This window comes from Suricata suricatta, chromosome 11 (genome assembly GCF_006229205.1).
Source record: "Suricata suricatta isolate VVHF042 chromosome 11, meerkat_22Aug2017_6uvM2_HiC, whole genome shotgun sequence".
NCBI lineage: Eukaryota > Metazoa > Chordata > Mammalia > Carnivora > Herpestidae > Suricata > Suricata suricatta.
The window spans coordinates 4,261,834-4,279,603 of record NC_043710.1 but is presented as its reverse complement, the minus strand read 5'-3'; the positions used below and the strand labels follow the sequence as shown (position 1 = coordinate 4,279,603).

At 56.4% G+C, this 17,770-nt stretch overlaps 1 protein-coding gene and 1 long non-coding RNA gene across 3 annotated transcripts in view; one reads left to right on the top strand and one right to left on the bottom strand.

Annotated features, from left to right (window-relative positions):
* LOC115306101 overlaps positions 1 to 9,223 on the top strand; it is a 37,807-nt gene extending 28,584 nt beyond the window's left edge. Inside the window, exon 5 of one of the 2 annotated variants that reach the window (XR_003915182.1) lies at positions 8,363 to 9,223. This is a non-coding gene — a long non-coding RNA (uncharacterized LOC115306101). Of the gene's footprint in view, positions 1 to 4,900; positions 5,049 to 8,362 lie in introns of those variants that run through there. The other variant, XR_003915183.1, reaches the window with a different exon arrangement.
* Positions 9,103 to 17,770, bottom strand: C11H11orf24 (chromosome 11 C11orf24 homolog). The gene is made up of 4 exons (XM_029956327.1): positions 17,736 to 17,770; positions 14,374 to 14,573; positions 11,226 to 11,398; positions 9,103 to 10,494 (listed from the first exon to the last, which is right to left on the bottom strand). The coding sequence occupies exons 3-4, from the start codon at positions 11,299 to 11,301 to the stop codon at positions 9,389 to 9,391; spliced, it is 1,182 nt and encodes a 393-aa protein (XP_029812187.1). The 5' UTR covers positions 11,302 to 11,398; positions 14,374 to 14,573; positions 17,736 to 17,770; the 3' UTR covers positions 9,103 to 9,388.

Genomic DNA, 17,770 nt, shown 5'->3' with positions numbered 1-17,770 from the left:
CTCTTTGGAGAAGTGTCTGTTTATGTCTTCTGCCCATTTCTTCACTGGGTTATTTGTTTTTTGGGTGTGGAGTTTGGTGAGTTCCTTGTAGATTTTAGATATTAGCCCTTTATCTGATATGTCATTTGCAACTATCTTTTCCCATTCTGTTGGTTGCCTATTAGTTTTCTTGATTGTTTCCTTTGCAGTGCAGAAGCTTTTTATCTTGATGAGGTCCCAAGAGTTCAGTTTTGCTTTCATTTCCCTTGCCTTTGGGGATGTGTCGAGTAGGAAAGTCAGGCAGAGAAAGACAGATACCATATGTTTGCACTCATAGGTCTAACAGGAGAACAGGAGAAACCTAATGGAGGGCCAGGGTGAGGGGAAGAGGGAAAGAGAGTTGGGGAGAGAGAGGGACACAAAACTTGAGAGACTATTGAATACTGAAAACATACTGAGGGCTGAAGGGGGAGGGGGAGGGGGAAAGAGGTGGTGGTGACGGAGGAGGGCACTTGTGGGGAAGAGCACTGGGTGTTGTATGGAAACCAATTTGACAATAAACTACTTAAAAAAATAAAATAAAATAATTTTAAAAAATTTTTTAAAAAGCTGGTATTATTCAAACTGGGTTGTTATGAGGTTAAGAAGTTCATTGTAATCCCCAAAGTAACCACTGAGAAAATAACTAAAAAACATACAGAAAAGGAAAGATAAAGGGAATCAAAATAGCTTTCTATGAAAAATCAACTAAATATGAAAAGAGGCAGTAATGGAAAGATTGAAGAGCAGAAGGACATAAAACAGAAAATAAATAGCTAAATGGCACGGTAAATCCTTCCTAATCAGTAATTACTTCAAATGTAAATGGCTTTAATTCTCCAACTAAAAGGAAGAGATGGGAAGATTGGGTATCAAAACATGATCTATCTATATGCCATCTATAAGAGACTCACTTCTAATACAAAGACACAGAGAAGTTAAAGTAAAAGGATGGAAAAAGATATTCCACTCAAATAGTAATCCAGAGAGAGCTGATTATATTATTTTCAGACAAAATGGACTATAAGCCAAAAACGTTATGAAATAATAAGGACATCACATATTGATAAAAAAGTCAATCCAGCAAGAAGATCTAACGGTAATAAACAGATGCCTACCTAACAAGGGAGCCCTAAAATATATATGATGTAAAAATGGACAGAAAGGAAAGGAAAATAGACAGCCCTACCATACACTGGAAGATTTCAATACCTCAGTTTCAATAAAGGATAGAACCATCAAAGGTAAGACCAATAAGAAGGATTTGAACAACATTGTAAACCGACCGGACCTGGCAGAGATAATACAGAACACTCTACCTGAAAACAACTGAATGCATGTTCTTCTCAAGTACGCAGGGAACCTTCTTCAAGACGGAGTACGTGTTAGGCTGCAAATCAAGTCAATAAATCATAAAAGACTGAAACGACACAAAGTATGTTTTCTGATCACAAGGGAACGAGAGTGAAAATCAATAACAGAAGCAAAACTGGAAGATTCACAAATATGTGGAACTCAGACAACACTTCCTTTTTTAAAATAAAAATTTAAGGTTTATTTACTTATTCGGGGGGGGGGTTGGGGTAGGGGCAGAGAAAGAGGGAAAGAGAGAGAATCCTAATCAGGCTCCAAGCTGTCAGCATAGAGCCTGATACAGGGCTTGAACTTATAAACTGTGAGATCATGACCTGAGCCAAAATCAAGAGTGGGTCGCTTAACCAATTGAGCCCCCCAGGCGCCCCCCAAGCAAAACACTCTTAAACAACCGATCAGACAAAGAAGCAATCACAAGGGAAATCAGAGATGAGCACCAGGAGGGACATTCACAACAAGCAATGCCTACACTTCAAAGGAAGAAAGATCTCGAGTCTGTAATCTAGCCTCGCGCCACAAAGAACTAGGAACAGAAGAGCAAACCCAGCCCCGAGTCCGCAGAAGGAGGGGAAGGAGTCAGGATCAGGCTGGAGGTAAACACAGCGGAGCGTGAAGGACGGTCGAGGAACGCCGTGGAACCAAGAATAGGCTTTTAGAAAGATCCACAGACTTCACAGACCTTCAGCCACATTAAGGCAAATGCAGAACAAATGACTAAAATTAGAAACGAAAGACAAGCATTGTGCGGTTCTTCTTACGATTCCACCGAGTCTAGAACAGGCCAATTCACAGGGACGGAAAGTCGGGTAGAGGTCACCAGGGGCTGGGGGAGGGGGACGGAGAGTTATTGCTTAATGAGTACACAGTTTCTGTTTGGGATGATGAAAAAGTTCTAGAGACATAATGGTGATAGTTACACAACACAGCGAATGCGCTCGGTGCCACTGAACTCATACACTTGCAGATGGCTAGGATGGTGAATTTTATGTTATGTAAAATATTTAGGTTATGTAAGACACAAGATTTTTAAAAAATTTAATATTTATTTTTGAGAGAGAGAGTGAGTGGAGGAGGGGCAGAGAGAGAGAGAGAGGGAGACAGAATCCGAAGCAGGCTCCAGGCTCTGAGCTGTCAGCAGAGCCTGACACGGGGCTCAAACCCACAAACCATGAGATCGTGACCTGAGCCGAAGTCGGACGCGTCACCGACTGAGCCCCCCAGGCGCCCCTGAGACACAGGATTCTATATCTATCTTGCGTGGAGACTCTCCTGCTGGCTTGGAAGGGAGGGAGGCAGGCCCTCCGTCTGGAGACCCGCAAGGAACGGAGTCTTGCTGACACCATGTGAGCGTGGAAACAACCCTTCCCTGGGCGAGCTTCGGATGAGGGTGCAGCTCACGCCGACTCCCCACAGAGCTCGGTGAGACCCTGATGAGAAGACCCAGCCGGCCGTGTCCCGATGCCCAACCCTCAAGAACTGTGACTCTAAATGCGTGTTGTCTGAGTCCGCGGCGATGCTCTTCTGGAGGGGTAGCTAACTGCATATTGCAAGCAGGACGGGACCGTGCCATAAGGAACTTTTCCTTTCTTGCTCAAAAATACGTGCTGGGAAACTGTTGATTCGCTTACAGAACCTTCTAGCTCATTCTTTGAAACTGCCGTCCATATTTTGGGGGTACCATTGGCGACTGTTTAGATCCTGTGCAATTTTAGCTGAAAAATCGGGCCGAAGTCAGACGTTTAACTGACTGAGCCCCCCAGGCGCCCCCAGCCTCGTTTCTTAACATCTGGGCTGCACCCACAGCGCCCTGGGCACCGCCTCCGGGCCACAGCGGCTTGGACAATAGGAGGCCCTGGGAGTGGGACGCCGCAGCTTGGACGGGCTGGTGTGGTGCCCAGGGGACCAGCCAGAGCCCCTCGGAGAGCACGGACCGCTCTTACGAGACAGGGGCTCTGCTGGGAGGAGAATGGAGCCGTGCGGGGAAGAAACGGAGAGGGGAGGGGGGCGCCGCTCCCGAGGGTCCTGGCTCTTCCCCTCGTGCCTCCTCCCTGCTTGCCTGGATGCCCCCTCGGGCAGCGCCCTGTCACGGTGTCACACTCTGCACTCGGCAAGGTGGAACCGAGCCCTGCTCGTGGGGCGCCGTGCACGTCCTCACCGAGAATGCCAGCCTGGTGTCCCGGCCCCAAGTAAGCGAGCCGGGCGTCCGAGCCAGTTTGGCGGTGGGAGCGTGGGACTTGGAGCCGGATGGGTGAGACCTTGGGCCTGGCTCGGCCCTCAGCTGTGTGGCCTTGGCCAAGCCACCTCACTTCCGGTCCTCAGTTTTCCCTTCTGGAAATGGGCACGATTGTGGTTTCTACTGTGCGGGGGCGGGGCAGTGAGCACTGTTTGGTGCACTAGGATCTCTGTCTAAAAACAGTCCCTCTTGGGCGCCTGGGTAGCTCCGTCTGTAAAGCGTCCAACTCAATTTCAGCTCAGGCCATGATCTCAGGTTTGAGAGTTTGAGCCCCGTGTCCAGCTCTGTGCTGACAGCACGGAGCCTGCTTGGGATTCTCTCTCCCTCTTCTCTCTCCCTGCCCCTCCCCTGCTCACTCTCGTCTTTCTCAAAAATAAACATTAAAACAACTCCTTGGGGATTAAGAGCACACTTCTCATGATGAGTACTGAGTGATGTACGGAGTTGTTGAATCACTAGATTCTACACCTGAAACGAACTCAACACTCAACTACGCGGAGCTTTGAAAATACCCTCCTTGGTCTGCTGTGCCCTCGGCCTGCTGCCCTGTCCCTCTCCCAACCCCATGCCTGGCAAAACCTCTCTTAAGTTGTCGCCCGAGGTCGCTGCCTCCTTGCCCACCGCCTTCCTTCCTCACCCTCCCCATGGACTTGGTGAGGCCGCCTCACGGAGGCCACCAGCCGGAACAAGCAGCCACTCCCTGGTCCCTTTCCCACCCAGCCCTTGGCCGCGGCTCTCCGATTCCAGGACGCCACGCTCTCCTGGTGGAAGAGGTCACCCCTGCTCTCCCCTCGGACCCCCTGCTCTGGGCTCCCGGCTTCTAACACCACCCCTGCTGACGGCTCCCGAGTGTCTTTCCCGTGGGGCCTTCCTGGCCCATGGACTCCAGTCCCTGTCCTCCTGACACTGCCAGACATGTCAGGACCCCTGCCCGCCTCCCCAGTCTCCCAGCAGGGGGCAGTGGAGCCCGAAGCACGGACCCGTGAGCGCGGGTGAGGGCCTCGGGAAGGAGCAGTGCAGGTCCTGTGGACTCACCTTCCCACACGTCCGCACCTGCACCTGAGTCTCCGCCTCTGAGCGCACCCTCCCACCCCCTTCCCGGTCCCGGCCACGCCCTCGCTGCCCGGGGTGGGGGGACCCGGGCCCTCGGGCGCCGCCCCCCGCCTGCCCTCCGGGTGGTGTCGCAACCAGACCCCACATTCACTTAAGAGATCTAAACAGCGACTCTACTTCTCCCTTCCTTTCTCTTCTGCTTTCGGCTTGCCATCGTGGAAGCTTCCAGACGTGCACAGAGAGGGAGTGGAGCGGACCGCCGCGCCACCGACCGTATTCCGCCCAACCACACGCAGTCTCCTGGAGCCTTTGCCCCCAGCACCTTGTCTCGCGCTGAAGTGTTTAAAGCGAACCCCAGGGCACCTGGCTGGCTCGGTGGGTGAAGCATGCGACTCTTAATCTCAGGTCGTGAGTTTGAGCCCCGTGTTCGTTACTTAAAAAAAAAAAAAACAGTGAACCCCAGACACTTGCTTTGTCTGTAAAGACATCAGTGCAACAAAATTATCTTTAAACCGAAATCGATGACATTGTTCCCCTGTCGAGTACCCTCCTCCCCCTGCTGCACGCTGGCTGTGTCCTCTCCCCTCGCCCCTCTGTGGTCCACACTCACCAGCTTCTCTGTCTGGGGGCTCCGCGGTCCCTCCTCCCTCTGCCCAGATCCCTAACCGACTGAGCCACCCAGGCGCCCGGGTTGTATTTTAAAACCACTGCTCTGGCCGCTGGGACCAAGAGTTGTGTGGGGGGTGGGGGAGCGTGAAGACTGTCGTCCAAGTTAATTAAATGGGATGATAGCTACAAAACACTCCAAGTCCAAGTACGGAGTAAGTGCTCAAAAAATATTGGCTGTGATCAGTCCCTGTGCTGCATGGACGTTGGCCTCTCTGGTTTTGCAGACATAAAAATCGTGGCTGAGCGTGGACATGGACAGCCTGCTCCATGCCACACCTCCCCAGCCCCCCCCCCGCCCCCCCTGTTGCTTCTGGGACACGCGTGAGGTCGCTGTGCTCTCCCTGAACTCCTGGCTTCCTTCTGCCAGGGAGACTGTCAGAGGCACAAATGACAATGCCACCGAGAACAATATCTCCCAGTGAGTCACCGGGTCTGGGAGCAGGCAGGGGCCAGGGTTCGTCCGCGTGGGGTTACCAGGAAGGCTTCCCGTGCAGGGGGAGCCAGGCCGGCGGGGGTCCCCGCTACGGTGAAAGCTGGGGGTGCAGGAGGGAGGCTTGGCCGCCAGGGGGAGCCCTTGCACCTCCCTGGCCTGGACGCGCAGGGCTGCCTCCTGGAGGAACAGGCTGGCCGCGTGCCTTGGGCGTCCCCAGCCGCCCGTGCCCTGGAGTGAATCTTATCCTGCCACTTGCCCGGAGGGTGGCCATGGGCAAGCCACTGGCCTTCCCACACTTTGGTCTGTTCCCTGGAGGGGAGAGAGACCCTTTGGGGCCAAACCCCAGATCTGATTTTCCCTGCACCCTGGCCTTCATTCAAACTCTAAAACAGGGACCCCGCACCTCCGTGTCAGCGCTGCTCTGGGCACTGAACCGGCCACAGCCCCCGCCACCGGAGCAAAAAGCCAGGAAGAGAGGAGCGGAGTCTCCTCCTTCCGGGAGGGCCAGGTGGCTCCTCTGTCCACTGCCGGCCTCCCTGTGTTCCTCCCTGCCTTGCACCACACTCTGAGCCCCTGTGGGCAGGGCAGGTGGATTTCTCTCTGAATCCCCAATTGGTTGGCAAACAGTGGGCGCCCAATAAATACCTGATGAGCTAATGCTGAATGGGTCTTTCGAGCAGGCCAGGAATGGCTGCCTGGCTCACTGCCGTTCGGTGGCCCCCATTGCAGGGGGGACAGCCTGGGACTCAAACCCGTGGTCCCCCTAGATTTGGACGGTCTCTGCTTCCCGTGAGCGGTCTTGAGACTGGCTCTTTCCCTCGGCTCTGCTTGGCCAGGACCCACCAGAGGCGTTCGCCTTGGTCTGGAAGGCCAGGCAGAGCAGCTGGGCCTCGACCTTGGGAAGGCAGATTGGCCCGGAAAGGTGTGGTCACGTTTGTGTTTTGAGGGACCCCCGGCTGCAGGGGGGAGGAGGGCTGGGTGGGGGGGGCCCGCAGGGCAGCAGCAGCAGGGGCCTGATCAGAAGGATACGTGGGGAAGGGGCGCCTGGCTGCCTCAGTCTGTGGAGCACTCGACCTTGGCTAGATCATATCGCAGTTGGTGAGTTCAAACCCCGCCGTCAGATTCTCTGTCCCCCTCTCTCTGCACCTCCCTCAACTCGTGCTCCCTCAAAAAAACTAAACGTTAAAACAAATAAAGGGGCGCCCGGGTGGCTCAGTTGGTTAAGCCTCCGACTTCGACTCAGGTCAGATCTCACGGTTCGTGGGTTCGAGCCCCACATCAGGCTCTGTGCCGACAGCTAGCTCAGAGCCTGGAGCCTGCTTCCGGTTCTGTGTCTCCTTCTCTCTCTGCGCCTCCCCCTCTCATGCTCTGTCTCTCTCTGTATCAAACATAAATAAAACATTAAAAAAAATTAAAAAAAATAAAACAAATAAATAAAAATTTAAAGTCAAAAGCATATGTGGGGTGGTTGATGGGATCCCAGGCTGAAGCACAGAACTCTACACTCTCGGGGCTCTGAGCTTGGACGGCATGAGTTGGAGGCACCTGTGCCCCCCCACCCCAGGGGAGCCAAGATGACCGTGGATGGTCAGAAATACGACCCCCAAGGGAGGAGGGACGGAGGCTGCTCTCGGGGGGGCCGGGGCTGGAACAGGCACGTTTCCATGGACAGCCAGCGCCGACCCCTGTGATGGCACAGGTGCACGTGGGCTCGGGCGTGCGGTGGCGTCCGCTGGGGGAGGGAGAAACAAGGGGCGCAGGCTGGTCGGAGCCCAGCTGTCGGGGCACACGGTGGGGCTCGGAGACCGGTCGGGGCCTGAGTGGAGAAAGCGGGCTGCCGGACGGACCAGCGAGGACAGGCAGAGGGAGGAGACCCGGATGGAGCCGGAAGACAGGCAGGGACCATGCGGACGTTCTCCTTTCTCCCCACTCTAGATTTCTCCATCCTTGGCTCCGATGTGGTTTCGAATGGTTTGGGAGTTCACTATCTTTGTCTTTTATTACGGGCCCTTAAAAGTCCTTTCTCGGGGCTCCTGGGCAGCCCAGTTGGTTAAGCGTCCAACTTCTGCTCAGGTCATGATCTCATGGGTTGTGGGTTCGAGCCCCGCATCAGACTCCATTCTGACAGTGTGGAGGCTGGAGTCTGCTTGGGATTGTGTCTCCTCTCCCTGCCCCTCCTCCACTTGTGCTGTTTCTCTCTCAAAAATAAACAAACAGTAAAAAAAAAAAAAAAAAGAAGTCCTCTTTGGAGGAGGCAGAATTTGAATGAAGAGAAGCCAGATGCCCAGGACTGCCTCAGATCTGTGTTCAGAAACCTGGGACTTGAGACAAAAATGGTCTCTTCTTGGGGGCACCTGGGGGGCTCAGTCAGTTGAGCGTCCGACTTCAGCTCAGGTCATGATCTCACAGTCCATGAGTTCAAGCCCTGCGTCGGGCTCTGTGCTGACCACTCGGAGCTCGGAGCCAGCTTCAGATTCTGTGTCTCCCTCTCTCTGATCCTCCCCTGCTCGCACTCTCTCTTTCTCTCTCTCAAAAATAAACATTAAAAAGTTGTGTTTTTTTTTAAACGGTCTCTTCTCCAGGGTTCAGAGCACTTGAGAAGCAAGAGTCAACTCCCCTCCACCAGCAGAGCCAGGCCCCACAGCCCTGGGTCCACAATGGATTATTCTACGTCTCCCCCATTTCACAGATGGAAGAGCCGAGTTCCAGAACATTCCACACTTGCTCCAGGTCCCACAGGAGGGGCACACGTGGTCTGGGAACACAGCTCTCACTGTCTTGGGCAGGCAGGCGAAGGAGGGCAACCCAGGCGGGTGTAGAGTAGGTGGGGTTTCACCCCGATTCTGGTCCCTGGGGCGTGAGGACCTTTTAAACAGGGACCCCCCTGCTCCTCTCTTGGGGTTGAAGGGGGGGATCAATGGGTTAGCGTGTCGGGCACGGGGGCCACGGCTGGCCTGACAGGCACTTAGTGTCGGCTCTGAGGGCTGTTCGGAATGGGGGACCCCAGGGATGCCGTCCTGCTCCGGAGAGAGGGCCCTGGGAGCGCTCGGGCCTGGGGCTGGAGCAGGTGCAGGCCGACCTGGCCACACGGCGGGCTCCCGTGCATTCTCCACGTTGGACTCGGCTCTCTTGTGCCTGAGTCCCGCTCTAAGCTTGCACCCCTGAGCACTTGGGAAGAGTGACATCCGTCCTTTTGGCCCACGTGAAGCCAGTGCCACCCAAAGGCTGGGCCCCTCCCACTGAGTGCGGGGCAGGGTTGGGCATCGGAGCGAAGCCCCCAGGGGCGGCAGGGAGACAAGGCAGGGAGACAGGGAGACGCGGCTCTGAATGGAAAGTGGTCGTTGCTTTAATTCTGGGCAGGATGGCCACCGAGGCCCGGCCAGGCCTGCCCGTGGCGGGGACCACCGCTGCTCCGTTAACATGATTGCTTACAAAAATAAATATGAACAAAGCAACTCTGGCGTGCTCGTGGAGCCCGGCCGACAGCAAGTCGGTACGTTTGGGCGTCCGGCAAGCGTCCTGCCTGCACCCAAAGAACCTGGAAGCACTTGGTTTGGCCTCAGAGGCAAAACGGAAGGCTGGGGAGGGGGGGCCCGCCTCGCGGCCCCTCACATTTCGGAGTCCGCGTACATGCCGTTGATCAGATAGTCCACCTGCGTGTACTCCTTCTTGCGGTAGCCCTCGTAGGCCTGCAGCAGCAGCAGGACCAGGGCCACGAAGAAGAGCGCCACCCCGAGCAAGAGCACCGCCAGAAGGAAGCTTGTGTTCACCATGGCCCGGGTGAGGGGCTCGGTGGTGACCACCAGGTACTGGCCCTGCGTGCTGAGCGGGCACAGGGCTGAGGCTGGCACCTTGGAGGCACCCCCCGAGCTCCCGGGGACCGGGGCGGTGGAGGCAGTGCCAGGCGGGGTTTCGGGCCGCACCTGCTCCGGTGTCGGGGGCATGCCCGGCCCCACAGCCCCCCGGGGGGACAGAGCGGGGCCTGGCTGTGTCGTGGTGGACGTGGCCTCCACCCTGGGGGTCGGGCTGGGGTCAGGTGCCAGCGCTGTGCTGGCAGCTGGCTCCCGGGCCTGCGTCTTGGCGGTGGTCACTGCCGTGGTAGACGCGGGAGCCCCGGGAGTCACGGGAGCCGTGGACCGGAGGGTGGGCTCTGGGGTCGTGTTGGCGAGGGCGGGTGTGTGCCCGCTTGCTGGGCCAGTCGTGGGCCGGGCCGCCGACGCCCTGACGGTGAGGCCTTGTGTGGACACATGAGGTGCCAGGGGACTCGGGGGGTGCGCAGGGTGGGCCGTGGAAGGGCTGTGTGTGCCCGTCGGGCTGTGGGCACTCGCTGTGGTGCCAGCTGCGGTCTGAGCAATGGTGGCTGGCGTCGTGGGCGCTGCCGTGCTCGCCAGCGGGCTGACGCTTGGGCCTGGCGCAGGGGGGGTGTCGGGTGCAGGGGTGGGGACTGGAGTCCGCCACGTCGACACCGGGGAAGCTGGTGCGGGTCCCCCGGAGGCTGCAGGGCCAGGGGTGCCTTCCACAGCCGTGTCTGTCCTGAACGTGCCCCTTGCTGTGACTGCAGGAGGCCTGGGGTCGGACACCCGGGTCCCTGTGGCCAGTGTGACGGCAGATGTCAGCACGGTCATCGTTCCAGACGTCCCGTTAAGGACTCCTGCAGCCGTTGACACTGACGTGTCCTGGGCTGAGGTCGCCGTCTGGTTGGAGACCAAGTGGCCTTCGTGTCAGAAAAGGGAGAGAAGGACACAGTCACTTTCCATCCTGTGCGGGGGTATCACTCAGGGAGCGTTTTAGTTTCTGGCCCGCTGGCCTGGCCTGGGGGGTCCTCCCCCTCCGCCCAGGGAGAGTAAGACGAGGGAACACGGTCCCCTTGGGGCTCCTCCTGCCCATCGACAGGCGCTTGGCACCGTGTCATAAAAACTCCCTCCCCCTCTGAGCCTATCGAAGGCTCGTGAGCTCGATCCCTCTCTGATCCGATTCCCGAAACATCGGACAGCATGAAAGTCTCCGCTTAGAGGGTGATTCACCATCAACAAAATCCGTCACACACACACCCAGGCTCACAAAGCAGACAAACCAGCGCAGGTGGTCACACCGTAAAATAATTCTTGGCTTTAGGAAAGGATCTGCGGCAGGATTCCTGGAGAGAACCGTGCCTGGCACTGGGCGGGAGTGTGGTGACGGATCTGATGTAGGGACAGATGAATTCCTCAGTGACAGCTTCCGGTTCACAGAGATTTTGCAGGGCCAAGCAAGGGACCACCTCAGGGCTCAGCGGCCCGGTCCCCGGAGGTTGGCCTGACGCCCCCCTCCCTTCCCCAGCCATGCACCTGGGTGGCTCTGGGGCTCCCAACTCGCTGGCCTAGGCTTGCACACACATCCCTTGGGCTCAGGGTGCTTTGGGACCACTGCAGGCCTGACCGGCAATCACACAGCTTTCTCACTTACCTGGATCCTGGGACTGGACTTGGCTTTCAGATAAGGACAAAGAGGAAATCCAAACGAGCACCAGGGCTGTCCACATCTTGTGGGTGAGCCAGGAGCGAGACGGGTGGTCCCTGAGGCTCCCAGCTGGCCACTCCTCAGGCTGCCAACAACTCCCTGCTGCTGGGCTGAAGGATCTGTGGTCAAGAAAGAAGGCGTCTGGTCAGCACTGCACAGCCTCACCTGGGACATGGGGCATGGCACTGTGCCTGCCAAGGAGGGTTCTGGAAGGTCCAGGGTGCAAACCGAGCTGAGCGTTCCAACCAGGGCCCAGCACCCAGGGAGACTGGGATACGTCTCAACCATGGTGGTATCTGCCCAGTGCCCGTACCTGATGGGCTCAAAGCACTCCCTGACCTAACTTCACTCTGTGTCTCAACCTTCCAAGTGCCCATTCTCCCACCCAGAGTTCTGGTGTGAAAGAGCACTAGACAGAGGACTAAGACCTCACCATGCTCACAAGGCCAAGGCCTTTTGATCACCAAGATTGGCCAAGGTCACGTATCAGGCCCAACATGCTTCTGTGCAGCCCATGATAGCTGACCACACCTTTCACATTGGAGATATCATTTAGCTGGGCAGGCAGGCAGCCCTCATCCATATCTAACCCACTCACCTACCCACCCATCCACCCGTCCACCCACCCACCCATCCACCCATCCCTCCATCCACCACCCTCCCGTCCACCCACCCATCCACCTTTCCATCCACTCACCCATCCACCCACCCACCCATCCATCCATCCATCCATCCATCCGTCCGTCCGCCCAATGTTCCAAGTGCCTGCTCACGTGCCCAGCAGTGCATTTAGAACAAAAAGATGAAAGCCATAAACTCTTTCCTCCGGGAAGCCTGCCACACAGTCAGAGACACAGAAAAGAGGTCACTGCAAGGTGTTGCAAGCAGGGCACGGCACACGGGAAGGCCTTGCTGTGTTCAGCTGGAGGCTGGTCCTCTGTGCGGAGGCCCTGAGTTCTGGTGGGAGGAGGGGTGTGGCCAGTGAAGGCCTCCTGGGAAAGTGATGGATAGGAGCCACCTGGTGGGGAAGGGGCGGGGGAGGCGAGCAGGAGCAGCAAGGCCAGAAGCAGAGGGATGGTGTGCCGAGGCCTGGGATCAGCCCCGAGATCGGCAGGCCCCCACTGGGCGGCTGGGACATGCGGGGGAGCTGTGGCAGGCCTGAGCTTGGTCCCATGACTTGATCGGGGCACAGGGCAAACAGGACCAGGGCATGCTGGGAGCTGGAGGGCGGGCAATGCACCTGGGGCTCCTGAGGGCACCTCTGAAATCAGTCCTGCCTGAAGACACCCAAGGCCTTTGGTCTTTCCACTGGCCCTCGCCATGAAGTTCTTGAATTGCCCACCGCCACGGAAGAGAGCCCCTGGGCCACGTGATCACGCCTTGATCAACGGCTTGCCAGGCACGGATGCGCCCCGCTGCGCTCCAGGGCCCCACGACCAGGCCGGCGGCTGGCAAGTGGGGCAGGCCTGCGGCCCTCCGCTAGCCCCGAGTCACGAGTGACTCACCTTCAAGCATCCCATCGCGGCCCTGATCCGCATGCCACCCCATAGCTTCCAGAAAGGTCCTTGCAACTCGCAAAGGTGACCTTGCCTGCACTGCGTACACCCAATAGTATCCCAGGATAACCCCAAAGCTCATTACCATGGCCAAAGTGGGCTTCAAAATCTGGCCCTGCCGCCTCTCCCCGATGGCCCCACCCGCACTGGGCTCATGAAATCCCTGCAGGTTCCGACCGAAGTGCTTGCTGGGACTACGCAGCGCGGCCCCTGGGGAGCGGAAAGGGGTGTGTGGCCACATGGTGTCCTTTCTGCCTCCCGTGATCTGGGAGCTTGTGAAACGGCCCGGTGACTGGGAAAGTCCGCTGAGGACACGCTTCCAGAAGGCTGGCGCATTCCTTGACGCTTCTCACCCCTTTGCGAGAGTCCCCCACTTTCTTCTAGCTTCAGGTTGTCTGTAAGGGCTCTGGTAGTTTCCAGGTTTAGAGGACTTACTTAGCCCTACAAACCACAGATTTGCATCTGTTTTCTAGAATGCAAAGGGCATTCTTTGTTCTGACAGAAATGAGTGGGGGTAGGGTAGGGAGAGAAGAATCATGAAAATCACAATATCGTGAGAAGCAAGAATTGAAACTGGAAGGTTTCAGGAACAAAGAACTCACACGCCCCCATGAGCGGGGGCGTGCAGCTGGGCTCTCGGTAAATAAGGGTATTTAAATGGCTCTTTCTTTGGCCAGTCACGTCCACTGAACACATCTGAAATGCTCCCATGGCTGAGCCCAGCACGCTCCCCGTGTGAGGCTGGGGTGGGGTGGTGTTGTGACTGGGGCTTCCTGAAAGTTCTGTTGTCCCCCTCGCTACCCATCTCCAGGGCAGGTCAGCAGACTTTGTCAGTAAAGAGCCGGACAGCAATGGTTTTAGATGTTGGGGGCCCCCGGGGCTCTGTCTCAGTGACTCCTGTCTGCTGCTATAATCGCAGGAGCAGCTGGGGACCATGAGATGCTGGGCGTGGTTGCGTCCCAATAAAACTTTATGTACAAAAAGAGGCTGCCGGACTTGGCCCTCAGGCCACAGTCTGCCAACCCTGCTCTAGGGCTTTAGTGACCTTCAGAGCTGATAAGGTAGGGAGGGACTGATCCCCACCCCCCCCACCCCACCCCCCCAGGCCAAACGGATTTCCTACTTCTTTTGGGTTCCTAGGGCAGAACAGATGCGGACAGTCTATTCAGGTCTGGGTGCAGCCTCTAGATGGCCCCTCACAGGGCACCCCCCACCCCCACCGCTGCAAGCAGGCCCCTCCCCGTCCTCCAGCATCTGGGAGGGGCAGCACCCTCCAAAGAGGGCCCCAGGCCAAGAGAAAACTCTTGCGGTGCCTGACCCTGTGTCACAAGAGCAGGAGAGGGTCACAGAAGAGCCCATGCTCGCAGGCCCCCGTGGACCCCCCTCCTGGGCTACCTAGGAAGGCGGGAACTCTGCCCATGAAGCACCACGGACCAGGCCCCCCTCGGGGCTTCGATGTCTTTCCTTTTTGCTCTCTTCCTCTCCTCACTAAGCTGTCTCTGGGCTCACGGTCCCCACACAGGACCTTGGACACTCACTAGTGGCAGCTGCTCAGGGCGTGCTCCCAGGCTGGGCCACCCTCCTCCTTGGAGAGCTGCGGGCTGGGCACCGTGCGCGGGCCGGGGGAGGTCTGGCCGTGCGGGGCAGGAGGGCGGCTTCTCGGAGCTCTCCCAGGCCATGGCACGCTCTGTGGCACAGGAGTGACGGGGCGGACGCCCCACTCTGGCAGCAGACGCATCTAGGGTTTGAAAAACAGTAAACACTCCTTAGGAGAAGCACAGGGGAAAACCCAGGGAGGAAGGGGACACTGAAATAGCATTAAATAGATTGATGTCCTGGGAAAATGACAACATGCATCAAAATTTTCAATGTCAGGACATTTTTTTTAGCGTTTATTCATTTTTGAGAGACAGAGAGAGACAAAGCACGAGTGGGGCAGGGGCAGAGAGAGAGGGAGGGGGCAAAGAATCCAAAGCAGGCTCCAGGCTCTGAGTTGTCAGCAGAGCCTGATGTGGGGCTCAAACTCATGACCTGTGAGATCAGGACCTGAGCCAAAGTTGGAGGCTTAACCGACTAAGCCACCCAGGAGCCCCGACGCTATTTTTATTTAAATAGATGTTTGGTAAGGGGTCTAGAGGACTTACAGTAGAATATTAATAAAGTGTTATGCGAGGGAAATGAATTTCCTGGCGATTCTCATTTTCTACTACATATAGGTGTCTTTTTTTTTTTTTAACGCCAGCATGTATCATTTTGGGAGAACATTTCCTAAAGGCTTCAGCCAAAGGAAACAATGTCTACTTTTCTTCAAGTACTTTGAACTACCAGGCAAAAAGGCACCGAGTAATTCTACTCAATACAGTTTCACATACAGATTTTAATGATTTAGAGAAACTCATCTTTCTAGGAGCCAACCCAAACCTTGGAAGAATCAGGAGTGCAGCGTAATACAAAGATATTAACAGCACACATGGACTCATCTCATTGATGAATCTTCAATGGAAACCCGGGAGGTGACGAAGCAGGCATTAGTAGGTGGGGACACGTGCGCGACGGCTGCCGTGGGCGCGCTCCCCAACACAAATGTTCACGAGTGCACACACAGGTGCACACAACAGCTGCATGCATACCCGGCCACGCATACGCCCCGCACACCCGCGCCTGCACACTGCCACGTGTCCCATCACACGCAGTTACGAACACAAAGGCGGGTGCACACACGGGACGTTTCTCTGCGGCTGCGTCGGGAAAGCACAAGTTTCTCGGGAAACTTCGACTGGATGCCATCCCGGCTTATTCGCTCTCAGCCGGAGGGGCCGGTGGTCACTCCCACAGAACTGGGAACTGGTCCCTGTCGTAGAGCCAAGAACAGGCCCTCGTTGGGTCGTGACTTCATCTCTCTGGAATGGTCCTGCCTCCAGTTTCCAACAGTATATTCTAATTTTTAAAAAATTTTTTTTATTTTTAATACAGAGAGAGACAGAGCATGAGAGGGGGAGGGGCAGAGAGAGAAGGAGACACAGAACTGGAAGCAGGCTCCAGGCTCTGAGCTAACTGTCAGCACAGAGCCTGACGCGGGGCTCGAACCCACGAACGTGAGATCTGACCTGAGCCGAAGCCGGAGGCTTAACTGACTGAGCCACCCAGGCGCCCCGCCAACAGTATATTCTAAATGTCAGGATTCGTGTGTGGGGACCTGCACTAATCTTTCTAAGTTGCCTCACAAAGGACAAACCATTAACAAGATTTAAAATGATAGTTTGTCCAGCAAAGGCATTAGGGAGCCTTAGATGAGGGTCCAGCCAGTGATTCTCATTCTTAAGGTGCAGGCAGACTGGGCAGGCCAAGGAAAGACGCCCTGGGGCAATAAGAGAATAAATAAGAATTCAGTAACAATTATGCGGGAGACCTGGAGATGGAAAGACAGGAGTTGGGCTGGTGCCGGGAGCTCCTCTTTCAGGGGTCAGCCTCCCGCAAGTGCTGTAGGGAAGGGGCAGCACCCCTTGAGACAGGAGACACTCCCATTAGAAAGGCACCCCCAGGCTGTGGCCATAGGTGTCAGCTTCCGGATCCTTTTCTGGTCCAGGATCACCCGCGATGCCTCTCAATACGTCCTGTATCTGAATTCTTGTGTTCCCCACCTTGGCTTGATTTTTTTTTTTTTAACTCTCTTAGGAGTCTGTTTCTTGTATGCTGAGTGCTCTGTACATGTTTACAGGGACTCCGACTCCAAACTGCTCCCTGCCTTTTTCTAGCCTTCGGTTCCTAAGAGCTGATACAAGCAATCCTTAGGCTTAGCAAGGGGCTCTAAAGTGTAACCCCCCCCCCCTTCCGTCACTCGTGATTATTTATCAGCAGCAACGTGGCCTGGGCCCTCACTCCAAGCTGGAGAAGCTATATATATACCAAGGAGCAGGAAATGCAGAAACAAATATGGGGCAAACCACAGAGAGCTACTCCTGCCTGACACGTCGCCCGGCTGAAGTTTGGTTTTGGAACCCAGGGAACACAGGTCTGCGGTTTTGTGCATATAGACAGCCCCTGTGGTCTAAAGGATGGGTCTGCGTGGCAAACGGAAGCCTCTAGAAGTGGATCTCGTCTTAATCACAATGCTCGCTTCCAGGTTTCTGTAAGTTTTGGTATCACAGCTAAGCGCTGATCAAAGGCGGTGTGGGCAAATTTGTTTGACATTCTTTGGTCTGCTAAGCAAGTCTGGCATGTAAGTGGCAAATCGGCGATTTAAATACTTTCCTCACCGATTTTATTGAAATTTCAGAGAGGCTTCCTGCAGGGGGTAAAAATAACTGCACGCTGGCAGAGGCAGATTTCTAAGTACGCTGTTTATGTGTTACTGGCGAGCCATGTGGATGCCCTCCCTCCTATCAGCCGGATAGTTGAGGGCACACAGAAAGCCGCCAGCAGGCTCACAGGGGGGAGGCGGGCAGGCAAGAGGATGGAAATGCACAACCTCCTCCCAGGTAGAGGGCCCGGGTCACCTAAGAGGCCAACTCCCTCTTGCAGGGCAGCACCTCCTGGGGCCCGGCCTTGCCCTGGGGAAGACCTCTGAGTTCCCCAAACACAGAAGAGAGTTGCGACCCTCCCAGACTCCAACTACACGGGCCTCTTCTGCGGTTTGGACCGCCCCCCCCCTGCAGCCTCTCGGACCCCGTCCGTGCCCCTTCTGAGTCTCGGCCCCCACCGGGCTCCTTCCTCTCTGCTGTTCCTCACTTCCAGTCCTCTCGTCTTGCCCCGGTGCCCCCACTGATCTTTCCTCTGTCCCCCTCCTGCCTCTCGAGCCCCCGACTCAAGCCTCCTCCTGCCCCCACCTCCCTCCTTCAGGCGCAAGCCGGTCCAGGGAGCCGTGACAACAGCTCCCCGTCCGGCGGCGCGGGCCCCTTACCCGGCGCGGCGGGCCTGCGGCGGCCGGGCGGCCGT

Coding starts and splice junctions, on each gene's coding strand:
- C11H11orf24 (XM_029956327.1), bottom strand. CDS start 11,301: ATGTGGACAGCCCTGGTGCTCGTTTGGATTTCCTCTTTGTCCTTATCT. Junction 10,495..11,225: donor AGTCCAGTCCCAGGATCCAG/GTAAGTGAGAAA, acceptor TCTGACACGAAG/GCCACTTGGTCTCCAACCAG.